At 37.2% G+C, this 18,879-nt stretch overlaps 1 protein-coding gene across 1 annotated transcript in view; it reads left to right on the forward strand.

Moving 5' to 3' along the window:
• LOC129767423 (uncharacterized) overlaps nt 1-18,879 on the forward strand; it is a 20,847-nt gene continuing 1,968 nt past the window's right edge. Inside the window, exons 1-2 of the mRNA XM_055768319.1 lie at nt 1-243; nt 4,235-4,829. Coding sequence (XP_055624294.1) covers nt 177-243; nt 4,235-4,829 — 662 coding nt within the window. The 5' untranslated portion in view covers nt 1-176. The remainder of the gene's footprint in view (nt 244-4,234; nt 4,830-18,879) is intronic.

An 18,879-nucleotide genomic window follows, 5' to 3' on the forward strand; every position in this document is an offset into this window, starting at 1 on the left:
TCATCAAACAGTTAAGACGTTAGTGAAATTGCGCGTTCAGGTTTGGTTCCAGATTGAATCGTTCGGTTGTGGTTTAAATGTTACAACTAGCTTAACTGGTGTCGACCATACAGGAATAATTAACAACAAATTCGGGTCAAGATCAAGGCTCGCAAGAAAGTGCCTCCGCGAGTATAATGTCATTAGTTCGTGCTTTGTTTGTGTTGTTTGTGGTGACCTGCGTTTCCGGTGCAGACCTCCAAGGTAGGTAATGAATGGTGTCAACCAACGGTCGCCGTGTAAATCCCGCAAAATTCAAAACTGGTTTGCAAATATTTCCGTAGACATGATGTGCAATGTTTCAAATTGAAATCGTCGCTGGCAGACAGTTATACGCGTTATAAATCGCACATTTTGTATACAAATGCACTCATTCATTTATACGGTACTATTAATAGATAGATCAAAGAATATCTTGAAAACGAAAGTGGCGCTTGTTTGAAGTGTTGAGAGAGCATTTCAATTAACGCGGCTCGCGTGTGGCGCTCATGTTTAGAACTTACCGTAAATTTAGGAGCATTTCACGTCAGAGTTGTTTTCTTTTCACATACCTCTGTTGAAGAACAACTCAATCACTTAACGTTTTTATTCGCACAAACGTAACTCCTCAGATTCATTTAGATTTCGATTCAGAGGATGTTTGCTATATATCTTGTAACTGCGTTTCCTGTGGCTAGCGGAAGCCAGCTTCCTTCAACTACGCTTATGTTTTGGGTTTTTTTTTATTTGTCTATGTGGAATAAATCGAGAACAACAAAAAATAACATTCTCTTTGTTCTATCAGCCAACAAATACCTCTATTTTGGCTGTTTTTTTTTTTATTTATTCAGTTTGGCTAAGAATAGGATTGGGCGATCTCGGATCGATTCTTAGAAGATCGATCTTTTCCATTCCGATTTCCGATTTTTTTGATCGATCTTTTGTGCTCGAGAAAATCGAGATAGTCGATTTTTTTGCTTTCGATCTTTTTGTAGATTTGTTTTGCAGTACACATCGATTTCTTATTTCATTTATTTTATTTTTTTTTAACCTAATGTCAACATTTGAATTGCTTCTTCTATACCACGAAACTTGACATTTGATTTGCATGTATGGGGCTACTCGCCTGTTTAAAAATAAAAAAAATTGAAGTAGCTCTGCTGCGAGTAGCCACATACATGCAAATCAAATGTCAAATTTCGTGGTACGTTCGGTACGTTCGTAATTCATCGGATCGTTTGACGTTTACTCGCAACCGAGTAACTGACAACGTCTAAAACCGGCTTTAATTGACGATGATGTCAGGCGTAAAATGGACGAAGAGCGCGATAAGTTTCTCGATCCGAACCATATGTTTTGTAAAAATATTGCACAATTTGCAGACATTGTTCAGATCGCATATATGCATATGCGGATATTAAATGGTAAAATAGTGCAGATATTTGAAAGTTGACAACACTTTAAGCTCTGAATCTCTATTAAAATACCAACTAATCATTACCATCACTACCATGGGTTATCCGTAACATTTGTGCTGATTTTTCGGAAAAAAATAAATCTTCATTTTCATTTACGTACTTCTATTCAATTATGTATGCACCGCTTTGTTCCACAATCTTCCGCAAAACTCTTTTGAAAAATTTATTATGGTTCTGTTCTCCAAAGAGTCGAGACAATATCTGGTTAGTATAGTAGGTGAGATAGCACATACCAGCTAAACACCTAGAAAATTAGTTGGGTTGTGACAGAAGGTCGGGGTTACCATGGTGGAATGCGACGAGTACCATATTTGCCAATCACAGACTATTTTTTTCGTTGCCTTTAATTCGTCCAGTTTCAAGCAGTACTGAATTTTATTGACTAGTTGTTTGATAGAAACTTGTAATACATAATTCCTCATCCCTCCAACCAGACACAGATCATGACTTTCATCAGATGAAAGCCGATCATTTTTCATCACCTGTCACGATTTTCTGCATAAACGACGTGTTCTCGTTGTGTTTATAAGGCAAGTCTTAGATGGAGATGCGTTTCATTGAAAGTTTTTCGATCAAATTGTGTAGAACCTATACATAATAGTAACGGTTTACGTTACCAATCTTCAATAGATGTTCATGAACAGTGGGTTTTAAATATCTGCAGTGAATTTGCTTATTCACGTGTCGTGTATCGTGGATTATTCGTGATCATCGTCTCGTCATCACTTTCCGGACAACCCAACATTAGATTATAGCATGTGTTCTAGAATAAACCAGATTTAAAGGAAGAAGCATTTTATAGTGTTACGACCCACGATTTTTCGATGAATATTGTAGGTCAACTTATTGTTGTTCAAGATGGCAAACGGAACGGCTATAAGATTTGAAAATAGTACATTTTTCATCATGCGAAAAAAAAAGTTGTAAATCCACAATCCGTTGTAAAACCATTTCTTTAGAGTGGGATTAACTTGGTGTGGGTAAAAGTCGTCAATGTCGTCAACGTGAATAGAGCGGGTAATAAAAAATCACATTAGCTTCTATTAACTCGAAGACTCCTGTACAGTGTATGTTGTAGAATTGATCGCACTTAGAACCATTAAGTCCTCATCCTTTGATTACTTTTTTTTATCGACTTGGATAGTCTTAGCAGTATATAAGCCTTTGACTCCTTGCACTCACAGACGCATATATCATATCCGTATTTTCTTGTCAAAATAAAGGATTCCATTTGGATTGAAAGATTCAAACTGGTTGCCGATTTAGAGGTTCGAAAGATACACTAACGCATACCAAGTCCTGATATCTTAACTAGTCGCGATCTTAATCTTATGCTTCTGAGCCAAACTGAATAAATAAAAGAAAGAACAGCCAAAATAGAGGCTGATAGAACAGAAGAGAATGTTGTTCTCGATTTATTCCACATAATCAAATAAAAAATAACCCAGAACATAAGAGTAGTTGAAGGAAGCCGGCTTCCGCTAGCCACAGGAAACGCAGTTACAAGATATATAAAAAACATCCTCTGAATCGAAATCTAAATGAACCTGGGGAGTTACGTTTGTGCGAATAAAAAAGTTAAGTGATTGAGTTGTTCTTCAACAGAGGTATGTGAAAAGAAAACAACTCTGGTGTGAAATGCTCATAAATTTACGGTAAGTTCTAAACATGAGCGCCACACGCAGCTGCGTTAATTGAAACGCTCTCTCAACACTTCAAACAAGCGCCACCTTCGTTTTCGAGATATTCTTTGATCTATCTATTAATAGTACCGTATAAATTAATGAGTGCATTTGTATAGAAAATGTGCGATTAATCCCGGCTTAACGCAAATGATACGAGCAAGCATGTATCGTTTGCACACTACTTTTACACTACAGGATGAAATAACAAAACTATACGTTAATAACCAGTGTCGCTGTGAACAGATTAAAATGATTCTAATATCAACAGAATTTGAAATTTGTATGATATGTTGTACATTACAATTTCCTAATCCAAAATTGGCTTAAATTGACGTAAATTGAGAGCATTCCCATTTTCCCATACATTTGTTTTGTGCATTTTTTAGCTTTCCTACCTTTTTATTTTCAAGTTAACATGACAGCAACCAATAAACAGCTTTTCATTCAGCGTTGATTGATAATGAATCAATCATATCCAGCTGCTTCTATGCAAACCATCGACCTTTTCAGGGCCACTCAATCTTTCTACTCAAGAATTAATACTAAAATTCTAAAATAATACTCAAAGTGATAAACCATAATTGATAATTTCACAATTCTAGTTCAACAATGCGAACGCGTCGCGTGCAGAACTTCCTATAATTCTTTCAAAATGTATGTAATATGTATGTGCATTTTGTTACAGAATGTATGAAGAAGTATGGCAGTTACAGAAACGTGATTTAACGCACGTGAATTGAGGCCACTGGATTATTTTTTGAAGGCAGATCATAAACAATTAACCTCAACTTCCTGATTGAACTTTCTCCGAGCCAACCGAGGAAGCCATATGCCAAAAATCATGTTCAAATAAAAATGGCAACGAATCAAGGTTCATGGCAACTAACACAATTTATCTTTATCTGTGTGGAATATTTATTTATTCCATTCTGAAGTTCTATGCCTCTGAACATTTGCAACGTAAACCATGATGCTCGTTCTCTTATCCACAGAGGGCAGAAAGATACCAACTGATTCATTATTAATCCCTTCTGCTAATTCTCCATCTTTCAGTGACGAACACAAACAGTGTAAGCGAAGGTTCGCCGGAATCACCCTATGAAACACAAACGGCCCAGTGCACAATCACTTCTGGTGAGGTTGAAGCTAGTGCCCAAGCAACCATCAGTAAAACTTTGGTCGGAGTATGTGGAACGGACGAAATGCTAACGGCTTTTCGCACATTAGAGGCAAAATTATTACAAGAGCTTTTGAACATTCAACGAATGATTAGAAATTCATTCTATGTCCCACCGCCAATGACACCTTCGGAGTACAAAGCTATCAAGCGGGTAACAACTCAAATGGACACTAGCACTGGCACCAAACTAACGTCCCAACAGACTCCACAGCCATCGACAACCACTAGCACTACTGCAAAACCAGCGGAGAGCGGTGGTGTATATTTTCCTGATGATCAGGAAGATGACCATCGGCTGTTTAAGCCTAATAGGGATCTAGTGAAAGAATTGCCACAAGGCAGTCGGAAACCCTTAACCCCCATTATTCGCACCGGTAGCGATACACAAGAAAAACCGGTGAAGCCATCAAACACTCCAGTGCTGGAATTCAAACCCATCGATAGTCCCGTTCAGACGAGATTCCTAACGTAAGTTCATAATATGTTTTGTTATGAGGCTAGTATACTGAAACCTTTGAGGATTATCCATCCTCTCACTTTCCTTCCATTTAACTCTTTGCGGTCGTTTTTCTGCTCCTAGCCACCCAGCAAGGAATCATACTGAATACTTCATGCAACCATATAACAGTTTACACATTTTCTAAAGGAAAAAGTTCGCAGTAGCAAGAAACTTTCTTTCTTTTTAAATAACTTCTGTTTCTTTTGCTGACGATTCTGGCTATCCTTGGATGTTCTACGGTAGCGAGAGAGAGGCGAATGACGGACGCGACTGTGGTTAGTTGTTCTACGGCCAACCAGGCAGCGCCGACGTCCACGGTAGGTTGACACGTAGACAGTTGGCCGTTGCTCGGCGTCTTCCCTCATTGACGGCAATCGACAGGCCCAGGACGATACCGGAGTGGCACTGCCGAGAGGAGTCCTCCTTAACGTTTATGATCAACCCGACCAGAGGGTGCTCACTGGTTCTTTACGGTTAGGCGTAGTGGTGGTCCGAATGGTGTGCCGGTAAACCGGGAGTTCGTCGAGGAAACTATGTCCAAACTATACGACAGAACTCTTGAACAAACGTCCGTCACACACCACGCCTGAATCCAAAAAGCCTCGTTTTTGATGGAGAATTCTTCCTCGAGCCTTCTCATTGCATTCTTCGTGGTACAGCGTCCATTTTATATGCGCTATCGCCAACCTCTCTCGCAATCCTTGCCGTATCCTACCTTACCGACACGCCACCATTTTCGCTCGATTACATTACAAATATAACATATCGATTGTATTTACTTCCCTACTTTACAAAAATATTCCCTACTAAAAAAAAGTTTACAAAATGATAAAAATCATACATCAGCAAGCCGTCGAATAAAGGTGACGTATAATTTTCATCATAACGAATATTGCAGATTTTCTTTGTGACTTTTTCTTGTAAGCCATTTCAATGTTTGAAAGACTATTTCCGGAAGAAGTTGTGTACTTCCCGCTGTTTTGACCCTCGGAGCAGAATTTCTGAAGATATTCAATATTCTAAACTTTTTTTGACGGAATTTCGAAAAAAGCCGGAATTATTTTTCAAGTGTTTTTTGGAGTGTGAAGCTTCCATTGGACCCGCTTCAAGGATTTTAGAAGTTCTCTAACATTCATCTAGATACATTTAAGATAAGTTTTCGTTTTATTTTTCTTTCACGCATACGTATACATATACATATACATACACATGTTCCATTTTATTTTATTTATTTATTTATTTTCTTTTTTAATTTTATCATTTAATATTTGCGTGTTCTAAAAAATCTTCTCTCTCATTTTTACGACTTTTTTTTTTGAAAAATGGAGGGTAATAAACCCTCCGATGCTGAAATGAGGGTCTCAGACCCTCCCCCAGATGGTTTAACGGTTTCTCTAGGAAAAAAACAAAAACAATCGCAGTCAAACTCTTCGTCTGTACCAAATAGTGACTCTGTTCTCCGCTCTTCGACACAATCTCTGCCTAACTCTGCTCAACTTCCACGTATTAGACAATACCAGAACGCCCCGGCATCATCGAAAAACCGTTGGGTGGTATTCTTCCGTCCCAAAGGGAAACCTCTAAGAGTATCTCAAATTTGCAAAGACCTGACGTCTAACTACTCAGGTGTCTTAGAAATGACGAAAGTCAATAAAGATAAACTTCGTGTTGTGCTCTCAAATTACAAAGATGCTAACGCGATAGTGAAAAACTCTTTGTTCATTAATGAATATAGAGTTTATATTCCGGCTCACATTGTTGAAATCGATGGTGTAGTTACGGAAAAATCTCTTCAACTTCAAGATTTTGTAAAAGCTAAGGGTATCTTTCACAATGCAAATATTCCACATATGAAAGTTTTGGAGGTGAGATCTCTGAACTCTTTGATATCTGAGGGTACAGAAAAAAAGTATTATCCATCTGGCTCTTTTAGAATTTCCTTCGAAGGCACAGCACTTCCAAATTATGTGCTTATCGACAAACTTCGTCTTCCAGTTCGGTTATATACCCCTAAAATAATGACTTGCTTAAATTGCAATAAGTTAGGTCACACTCAAACCTACTGTTGTAATAAAACGAAATGCTCAAAATGTGGTGACGACCATGACGAAGTCACTTGTAACAAAGATGCTGATAAATGTATTTTTTGTGGAGATGTTCCTCATACAATTAAGGATTGTCCGAAATACAAATTACGTACGATGAAACTCAAGCAATCACTTAAGGATCGTTCTAATCGATCCTTCGCTGATATGCTCAAGGCAGATTCACCTCAGGTACCCGAGGCTTCAGAAAATCCTTTCTCTGTTTTATCAGAGGATGATGATTCGGATTCTCAATTTGATCCAGTAATCACAGGAAGAGTCAGGAAGAGGAAAATTGCTTCTTCCTCTAAGCCATCTAAAAAAAGAGGATTGATCTCTAACAAGCCAGAATCTTCAAATTATTCTGCTCTACCCAAGAATAACCCTCCTGGTTGGAGATCTTCAAATTATGACGTTCATTTCCCTGAATTGTCAAGCCATTCTCGATTTACTTCTCAATCGGTTCCTGATCCCTCATCTTTTTCAGTAGGTATTTCCTTTTCATCAATTGTTCAATGGATTCTTGATTTTTTCGGAATATCAGATTCAATGAAAGGTATCATTTTTGCTTGGCTTCCTTCTATCAGCCAGATAGCTAAACAAATGACTTCAAAGTGGCCCCTCCTCTCGTTCATTAATTTCGATGTCTAATTTATTGGATGATTCAGGTAAATCCTCTATTTTGCAGTGGAATTGTAGAAGTATTCTTCCTAAACTTGATTCTTTCAAGCAAATGCTCCATTTTTTGAATTGTGATGCGTTTACTCTTTCTGAAACATGGCTTCGTTCGGACAATGTGTTAAACATCCATGATTTTAATATTATCCGCGATTAACCGCGATGATTGCTATGGAGGAGTTCTCATAGGTATTAGAAAATGCTACCCATTTTACAGGATTCCCCTGCCTTTAGTCTCAGGAATTGAAATTCTAGCGTGTCAGGTACGTATCAAGGGTAAAGATTTATGCATTGCTTCTATTTATATTCCTCCAAGAACTATGCTTAATTATAGAAATCTTGTGAATATAGTTGAACTTTTACCGCAACCTAATCTTATTTTGGGAGATTTCAACTCTCATGGAATTGGATGGGGTGAGTCTTTTGATGATCGAAGGGCCAATTTGATTTATGATCTTTGCGAGGACTTCAACATGGCAATTTTGAATACAGGTGATGTAACAAGAATCGCTCCATCTTCAGACCGCGCTAGTTGCTTAGATTTGTCTCTGTGTTCTTCCTCTTTTCTTTAGATTGTAATTGGAATGTCATCCAAGATCCACATGGAAGTGATCATTTGCCAATCACTATTTACATTTCAAATAATTCAAAATCGTCTGAAACAACAAATATTCAGCATGATTTATCTAGAAACATTGATTGGAAGAGACTCTCTTCAATTATTTCAGAATCGGTGGCATTAGTTCATGAGTTACCCCCGCTGGAAGAATATAATTTTCTAACTGGTTTAATTCTTGACAGTGCTATTGATGCTCAGACGAAGCGCTTTCCTGGTAATTCGTTTCGTAGACGTCCTCCTAATCTATGGTGGGACCAAGAATGTACAAATCTCTATAAAGATAAATCGAATGCGTTCAAGGATTGGCGAAAATTGGGCTCCCGTGAACGTTATGATAACTACATTTATCTGGAGCGTAAATTCAAAAGCTTCATTAAAGCTAAAAAGAGAGGCTATTGGCGTCATTTTTTAAATGGGCTTTCACGAGAGACTTCCTTGAGCACTCTTTGGAGAGTTGCCAGACAAATGAGAAATTCATCTCATTCAAATGAAGAAGTTGAATATTCAGAAAGGTGGATTTTTGACTTTGCCAAGAAGATATGTCCAGACTCTGCCCCCGCACCTTCTCCCTTCTTAGAGGCATCTGATGATATTGAGCCTCCGTTCAGTATGACTTTCTCTTGCCCTTCTTTCTTGCAACAACACGGCTCCAGGGTCAGATAGGATCAAATTTAATTTGTTGAAAAATCTACCTGATAATGCGAAGAGACGTTTGTTGAAACTGTTCAATGCTTTCCTTGAACAGAATATTGTTCCGCATGAGTGGCGACAAATTAAAGTTATAGCTATTCTGAAACCTGGTAAACCTGCGTCTGATTATAATTCTTATAGACCAATTGCAATGCTATCTTGCATTCGCAAATTACTAGCAAAAATGATTCTCCATCGTTTAGACAGCTGGGTTGAATCTAATAATCTTCTCTCGCCATCGCAGTTCGGGTTTCGTAGAGGCAAAGGAACCAATGATTGTCTTGCGCTTCTTTCATCAGAGGTTGACTTTGCCTTGTGTAGTAAGCAACAAATGGCATCAGTGTTCCTAGATATCGAAGGTGCGTTCGATTCTGTTTCCATTGAAGTTCTTTTTCAAAAACTTCGTCTAAATGGGTTTTCCCAGAAATTAAATAGTTTTCTGTTTAACCTAATGCGTGAAAAACATATGAGTTTTTCTCATGGTTCTTCGTCAGTTTCACGCATTAGCTACATGGGTCTTCCTCAAGGCTCATGTCTTAGTCCAATTCTTTACAACTTCTATGTAAATGATATTGATATTTGTTTATCGGGAAATTGTACTTTGAGACAGTTTGCAGATGATTGTGTTGTATCGGTAATAGGCAAAGACAACACCGATCTTCGTAATCCTTTGCAAGATTCTCTTGACAATTTGGTTGATTGGGCCTGTAGATTGGGTATTGAATTTTCTACTGAGAAGACAGGGATGGTTGTATTCTCAAGAAAACATCATCCTGCACAAATACAGCTTAAACTTTTGGATAGACCTATTCGTCACTCGATGTCATTCAAGTATTTAGGTGTTGTGTTTGACTCCAAAGGAACATGGGGTAAACACATAGGCTACTTGAAACAAAAATGTCAGAAAAGAATAAATTTTCTTCGATCCATAACAGGAACTTGGTGGGGAGCTCATCCTGAGGATTTGATTAGGTTGTATAAAACAACCATTTTATCTGTTATGGAGTATGGTAGTTTTTGCTTCAGGTCCGCTGCCTGTACCCATATTTTGCATCTGGAAAGGATTCAATATCGTTGTTTGCGTATTGCTCTAGGATGTATGCAGTCAACACATACAATGAGCCTAGAAATTCTAGCTGGCATACTTCCTCTTTCCGTATGTTTTTTCGAGTTATCTTTCCGTTTTTTAATACGGTGTGAAACACTTAATCCGAAGGTGATAGCAAACTTAGAAAAAATGTTGAACTCAGGCGTTCGATCTAGGCGAATGTCTCTATATCATGAATTTATGACTTTGGAAAGTCCATCTGCTTTATCTGGTTTCCAGATCATTCCTTCAATTTTGTTCAATTCCTCTATTACTATTGACCTGTCAATGAAGGATTATGTGCATAATATTTCAGATGATCTCCGCCATTTAGTTATACCTGCGATATTCCTGTCAAGGTATAAACATATTGACCCAACCAAAACTTTTTTTACTGATGGATCTAGTCTTAATGGATCCACAGGCTTTGGTATATTCAATATCAACTTCTTCACTTTTCGTAGGCTTAGTTTACCCTGTTCGGTGTTTGTTGCAGAATTGGCTGCAATATACATGGCCTTACTCCATATTCAGACCTTGGCCCCAGATCACTTTTTCATTTTTTCTGATAGTCTCAGCTCTTTAGAGGTACTCCGTTCAGTGAGAACTAGATATACGTCGTATTTCTTATCTGAAATCCATCAACTTTTAAGTGCTCTGATTACTAGTTCATTTAATATCACTTTCGTATGGATTCCGTCTCATTGTTCGATACCTGGAAATGAGAAAGCAGATTTTCTTGCTACGAAGGGCACTATGGAAGGAGACTTATTCTATAGGCCTATTACTTTCGATGAATATCTTCATTTTCCTCTTGAACGGGCACTTGTATCTTGGCAGTCAAGTTGGAATAGTAGTGATAAAGGCCGATGGGTATATTCTATCATTCCTAGGGTTTCTCTCAAACCATGGTTTAAAGGATATAATTTTTCTCGTGATTTTATACGGGTAGTGTGCAGACTCATGTCTAACCATTATTCTTCGAATGCACATCTTTTTCGAATTAACATCAGTGATAGTAACCTATGCGTGTGTGGTATAGGATATCAGGATATTGATCATATTGTGTGGTTTTGTTCTGAGTTTCAAAATGACAGGTTATCTTTAATAGAACATTTTCGCAATAAGGGAATGCCACCTAATTTTCCGATTCGCGACGTTCTGGCTACTCGTAATATTGATGCTATTTCTTTAATTTATGATTTTCTCAAATCGATACACTTTCAAATATGAATATATATGTTTAGTTTTCCTTTATTGTTTTGATTTTTATTATTAGCGTTTCCTTTTCTCTATTTCAACTTTTTTCTTCAGAATTCGAAGAGTGAGCAGATTTTCATCCCTTCCCTAGTCCCAAGGAGATAACTAGTTCCTAGGAGATGGTCATCTCTACAACAAGAAGCTTAAACAAGAAGCCTATAATATTATCTTAATTTGAATTTTGTCATATTGTTTGTCCATATTGTAACATTTTTCGAAAAGATAATAGGGTTTTTATGCCTTTTTGAGAAAGAACATTGGCATTGTTCTACTCAAAGAGGCTTTTCCCTATTCATAAACACGGCTCATTGTTACTTAATGTTGCTGAGCCATTTGAAAATAAATTTAGTACAAAAAAAAATGATAAAAATACTTTCTAAACATCAACAATCAATAAAAAAAACTAACAATATTGTAACAAACGATTACAGTCTAGTGAAACTTTTCACAACTTCTACGAATAATAGATAGCGGCTATTGTTCTCGAAGCTCGAAGTTCTCGAGCAGAATTGAAATAACATTTCGTCAACCACTACATTGATTGTTCAGAAATTTTTCCCATCAAAAAACAATGTTTCATCAAAATACGATATCACTTTTTTCCATTTTCTATACGAATGATCAGATAGAGGCCCTTAAACAACTGTTGTTGTGAACAAATAAACGAAATATCATGAAACTTCACAAATAAGCTAGTGATAGATGATCCTCTCGAAATGAATCTTGTTCTTTTTTTTAAGTGGTGCCATCTATTAAAAAATCCCAGGACTTTTCAGTAAGTTCTGCTCATAAAAATGACGCAAGTAATATCTATGTTGAAACAGCGAAGGTTCTACTGAAAACGTTTTTTTCACCTGTTGGGTGTGAACCGCTGCGTTCATTATTTTTAACTATTGTGGTATACCCATTTTTTTGTACTACACTTGAAGCTTATCTACTGCTTATTGATTAAGGAGAAGACTGAAAGCCATGGCGAGATGTGTGTACCGAACTTATCTGATTTGATTGCCGTAAAAGGAAGATGCATTCCCAGACAATTTTAAAGAACATTTAAAGGCGTTTAGTGCTTAAAGTGCCGCTTGACTGTCTGAGAATATGCAGCGTGTCTATATTTTCTTTTGAGGCAGACCTTTAAACGTTCTATTATTGCAGCTATTTCTGCCTGAAATCTGTTGGTCAGTTATTGAACTGGGAACGTTAGTGCCATTCCAGAAGGTCAAACTGTCCACGACTAACCATGACGACTGCGAGAAACAAGCGTGGCTGCATCATACGTGCAGCATCTTGCTGCGTTGCCAGAGGTGGATGAATCTATATGAGTATATTACTCCCCTCGATGAATGCTGGAGTATCCTGAAAGCATCAATTAGCAGCATAACAGCGACCGTCATCGGGTATCAACAAAGAGTACAATGGAACGAATACGGAGCACTAGAAAGAAAACCTAAATAGCAGGCAGACAGGAGACCAAGACGGCTAAGGCCATTGACCAGCTGAAGAATTACAAAGTAAGCAAGGATGGCCTCAAAGCAATATCCTTTAAGAGTGGTCCGGCAAAACTTATACAATTTATGCACCGGTTGATAGTCAGATTTGGGTCGCAGAATAACTACTGGAAGTGTGGAAATAAGGAATTGTCTGCTCTTTTTATAAAACTGGTGACAAGCTTAATTGCGAGAAAGATTCTGAATGCTATATATTCTTAAATGGGGGGCTCAGAAGCAAAGGGGTGTAAGTGACATGTTCAATTTTCTCTTCATAGACCTTTTCTTTTTGGTCTTTTGGCCTTTCCTTTTGAACCCATCAAATATCATCACCTACTTGACCGAAAACAGGAAGTTGACTTACCGTCAATTTATCTTCCGAGCGGAGATGGGCACAAACACGTATTTCTCATTCTTTGGGAAGGTAATAGCTGAAGCCATTAAGAATCCACAACATGTGGAGATGGTAGCCTTGGATCTGGAGACGGCATACTACTGAACCTAGATTCCGCAAGTTCTGAAGACACTGGCAGTCTGGGGGGTAAGTGGAAAACTGCTGCATTTTGTGGAAAACTTCACGATAAACTGGATCTTTGAGGTGAAGGTTGGACAACACCAGTTCCAGATGCCTCCACGAAAAACTGGTGTACCTCAAAGTCTCCCAAGGTTTTCCGAAAAATTGAAACGAACAACAAATTCTTCCACGGGCCGTATCTCTGGGGATCTGTTTCTTGTAATGATGTTTTTCTCTATGATATCTGGTAATATTTGTAATACGTTTCAATTGCAATCCGAACGACATAAACTTTTGCATTCTGCAATCCAAGGATTTGACTCGATCAGATTAAAGAATAAAACATTGTGCTAATTTCAAATCCGATCGGATTCCGGGATAACATCTTGAATGGCGTTAACGTTCCCTGTGGAACTTTTGCCGTCTCAACGTATTTACTAACTAGCGTCATTTGCTAATACTAAGTTGAGATTTCTTAAGCCAAATAACACGCCTTGAATGTATTCCGAGGGACAAGCTCTTGAATGCGCGTGACCACAGTGCAAGTCGAAGGAAATTTCTTTGACGAAAAATCCCCCGGCCAGAACGGGAGACGAACCCGAACACCCGGCATGATAATGTGATAATATATAATAATATGTAGCGAATTGTTGCAGGCAAATCATTCACAATGATGTTGAGTTAAAAAAAAAATCTTGGCTAGTGAACAGAACCGCGAAGCAAGTTTTCGTCTGAAGGGAGTCATGATATGTGTCTGATGGAACTGGAAGAAAATCTGTAAATCTGTAGCTTCTAACAAGTAACTAGTCTTGATGAATTCCAACAATGACTGTTAACAACTGAACGTATTAAAATCAACGTTTCTAGTGCGCTTCTAAAACTCCACCCGTCTTACTCACCAGATATAGATAAGAACTTCAACTCACTGCATATAAAAGCATAAAGCATAAAATAGCATAAAAGGCGCCTTGTCCAGTTTTTTGAGAAAACAAAAAAGTTCTGAGAGGATGGAATTAATTCTCAAATTGTGTGAAGGATGCTGAAATACTCAGGAAAAAACGGTGTATGTCTATAAAAAATATGCTTGGAATCTGCAGGAATTTAACCTGGTACGACCATAACAATGAACTTCAAACGCGTTTTTCTCGAAACTGGCGTACACGATATCTCAAGTTCTACTGAACCGATTCACAATCTGCATGCACCTCTCTATCGCATGAACCTCTAAAAATGATATTTTTAAAATTTTGCTATTAATAAAAAATCGGGAAACATAAGAAAACACGTTTAAATTGCATTTTGTTTTTCAAACGGCCGCCATTTTGTCAAATTTTTTTTGAACCCCCTCACTCCACAAACTCTTAACCATTCTAGTAATGAATATTTTTTCTCCGTTCAATTTTTGTTTTATTGTTAAAAGATAGATGAACAAATAATGATATTTTTTTATCCCATTTATTTGTTTTAGGCTCATTAGCATTTTATCTGTAACAGAGCCGAATTTTAATCGTGTACATGTCACATGGTTATCATATCTATAATTAGCACATTACACAGTTGCCATTTGCCAGTATTCCTTCTATACCATTGCATATGGTACATCTACACAGTAGCCATTTAGGCTACTGTGTAGATGTACCATATGTTCTCTTCTTCCATTATCCTGTTAGACCACCGGACAGCGGAGACAGTTGATTGATCATATTTGAGTTATTTATAGAACAGCAGCCCGATGTGTCTTGCAGAGCAGAGCAATTGTATGGATGAATCGATCTTATTTCGACCGTGGATTGATCTTCATCGCTGATGATTGTTGCGTGGACGTAGTTATTCTGTAACAACACAAAGATGGTCAATGAGGGTCCTGAGTTTTGAACTCACGATCGATCGCTTACAAAGCGAACGCGCAAACAATGTGGCAACGGAGACCCTCGCGAAAAAATAATTATATTATGAATGGCGAAAATATTATTTCCTTTATTTTAGAGAGCTCGAAAAAACATCGGAAATTCGTGTCTCTACACTAGAATACCCCTTAAGGGTTATAGGTCAACGAAATCATCGATCACGATGATACCGCAGGTGTTTTGCTTTGAATAGGTTCATTATAGCCGCCAGGCACTACCGAACCTGAAAAGCGAAAGTCATTGATGCTTATACGGGAAGATATTTGGCAATTAGAGATCACAAATGTACGACATCTAGTCGCGACATTCGGGTTGTGAGACAAAATACTTTCTTAGGCTCGAAGCCAATTTAAAATTTAAAGAACTTGAATGAAAATTTCAACTTGGTGTTATTTGCGTGTGTTATTACTTGAAACACGTAGTCCTGACACCGACTCAACTACATACTATGATATTCCTGCTAAAAATGATCATCTATATAAATAAAAATGTAAGGCAAAACCTGTTGGTAAGCGGAAAACCCGAAGAAGGGATGGTCCGAATTTAGCCTTCTTTATTTTGTTGTATTCGTATCTTCCCGTAGATCAATATAGTGGAGAGAAAAATCGAAAAACTCTGAAGGAAGGATGGATGAAGGATCATGGACGTAACATCCATGCCTCTCACGCTAAAGGTCATGTGTTCAATTCTCACTCCCGACATTCTTCCAAAAATGGAAGTAAAAAAGTGACGAACCAGCCAAATGAGTTGAAAGTCACTATAATACAGATAAAAAAAAATAATATCTTATATCTATAAATAAAAATGGAAGGCCAAATGTGTTGGTAAGCGCAAAACCCGAGAAGGAATGGTTCAATTTGAGTCATCTATATTTCGTTGTATTCGTCTTTTCCCTTAGCTTAGCGTTGTTAGTCCATTTGATGTTGGCGCTAACGAATTTTTTTTTTTTATCTGTATTATAGTGACTTTCAGCTCATTTGGCTGGTTCGTCACTTTTTACCTCCATTTTTGGAAGAATGTCGGGAGTGAGAATTGAACTCGTTACCTTTAGCGTGAGAGGCATGGATGTTACCACTACGCCAGATCGCCTCCACTAACTAACGAAATTGATTTTTGTTAGAAAGTGGAAAAGGATTTTCAGACAGAACAACGCATTCCTATATCTTCTATCTATATAAACAAACATGGAAGGCCAAATGTGTTGGTGTGCCCTAAACCCGAGGAAGGAATGGTCCGATTTGAGTTGCCTTTATTTTGAAATATTCTGTGTATCAAACATGTATTCCATGCAACGGAGAAACATGTTATTTCCAAATGCTTGAAGAATCTTGAACGAGAATTGTGTCTGTAAATAATACTAGACAGTACTAGACAATTTATAGTAAAAGGAAATTGTAAAGGGTCAAAGAGTAATCAATCAATGAAGAGTTCAGTGATTGGACTCACTAACGTTCACTTAGTAAGAAAACGTGGATGTTTGAAAGTATTCAAATCAAAAAATCTATTTTGGGCGAGACGAAGTTCGTCGGGTCAGCTAGTAATAATATAAAATTATTATTAGACATAATTTTCCTTTGAGATTTTTCACTCGAAAATAAAAATAATTTCTCTATCACAAAAAATACACATTTGATATGGAAAATTAAATTTCAAATAATATTTTTTATTATTAAAATGTGTTCAACCCACCAATCCATTACCATTATCCCTTCCCAAAAATGGAGCACGAAGCTTAACCCTTTCATTACGGCAGTGTGCTCTGCCGAAGTGCTACCCCTGTACGGAGCACTGCGCCGAAAAGTATGCACATCGCGCTGATGTGTTCGAAGAGCAGTATGAATTTCATGTCGTCTAAAAACGACGCTCGTAACTAAAGGGTTAATGCAGTCAACGCGAATAGTAAACTAATGATATTATGAATCTGCGGATCAGTTAAATGAACAGCATCAAAAATTGGAAACTGTCTAACGTATATGCGTTTGTTTGGGTTTGTCGAACGATCCAAAACTAACAATACATTACAACATTTTCACAGTTTGCACAGCGCGATGATATCAACTTTTTTATTTATTTATATGACTTCTGTATTATTTCGAGATTCGCTTTTCTTCGATAAATGCCAATAACTGTTTTCAAACGAAGTGCTTAATTGTCAGATTTTTTGAAAACTCAAACAGTCAGCCAGCTTTAATGAAAATAATCGAGAGTAGATTCACAAATGATATTCTGATATGGAGATAACGTAAATGGAATTTGGAAGAAAAGTATAAGCCCCCAGACGATGATGAAAAAAAACGAAGAAATCAGAACAAATCGTTACTATTAATAAGACTATCATTTTTATCAATGAAAACAAAGAATAGAAAATATAAACAAACTTAAAATGAAATTTAAGCGAAAAGAAATTGACGAATTTACGTTGGATTTACAACCAGATGGCGCAGCGAGTAAAATGAGGATGTTTTGTTTTTTTGGTATGAAATTCGTTCAAATTTTCTAGACAAATCAAAATTTATCTTCAAATTTCCCGGTTTCATGTATTCTTTCCACGCTGAAAAGGTTAGAAAGACATCATTTTACAATGTGCTATGTATATTACGAGAAATGGCTTGTTATAAGTATTGTAATTTTATTTTTTTTCAACTAAGTAAACGATGAATAGGGTGTTTTGCGCTAAAAATACATCAATGATATCAGCCAATTTGATATGATATCGATTTCATCGCAATTATCCATAGTATCAATAACCGGTATACATTAGCAAACATAAAAATTTCGAAGATTATCTATGACTTTGGTCAAATCGCGTGTTGAAACCATCGTAAATATACAAAACTCCAACTTTCTTACCATATACTGACAACATTCAATGGCTGAAATGAATCTAAATTGAAATAAAATGAATAATCACCACCGAATCTTGCTTTTCAGTGCGTAAAATAAACAAACACCCTCACTTTTGTGGTTCTGAGTTCTAATATAGATGTCGCATGAGCTGATTCAGCTTTGCGTAAATTCGTCAATAGAATTTTCTTGATTTTTTTTCCAAAACAGGAGGAATATCTACGTGGACAACAGGGGGAGGTGTATAGGGAATGTCCACGCTTGTCCACGGAGGGAGAGGGGAGTGTCTTAAATCATACTTTTTCTGTCCACGTGGTATGTGGACAACCCCTTAGAGCATTTGATGGAAGGATGAGAGTGATTTGAGAAGTGGATAATTTAGACGCAAATATTCTTTTTTTCGCACTGAAATTCATATAAACCATCGAAAAAAACTATATGGACGATAACTTCGTGAAATATGCTTCTTTTCATATAGCGCACAAAAAAACGCACAAAAACAGGTTTTTGGGGGAAACTTTTTTTTTTAAATTGTGTATCGAACACGGTTTTTTAAAGCTGCGCCGAAAAGTATGCACATCGCGCGTGGAGTTTTGCACGATTTTTTTTTTGTGCGGTCGCTATCCCTCGCACAAAAAAGGTTTACCTGTATTTTAAAATTTAAATAAATAGTGATTCACATCAAAGATCCTTGTTCTTGCCCCTTCTCGTTTAGACGATTTAGACGCAAATATTCTTTTTTTCGCACTGAAATTCATATAAACCATCGAAAAAAACTATATGGACGATAACTTCGTGAAATATGCTTCTTTTCATATAGCGCACAAAAAAACGCACAAAAACAGGTTTTTG

This window comes from Toxorhynchites rutilus, chromosome 2, assembly GCF_029784135.1.
Source record: "Toxorhynchites rutilus septentrionalis strain SRP chromosome 2, ASM2978413v1, whole genome shotgun sequence".
Taxonomy (NCBI): domain Eukaryota; kingdom Metazoa; phylum Arthropoda; class Insecta; order Diptera; family Culicidae; genus Toxorhynchites; species Toxorhynchites rutilus.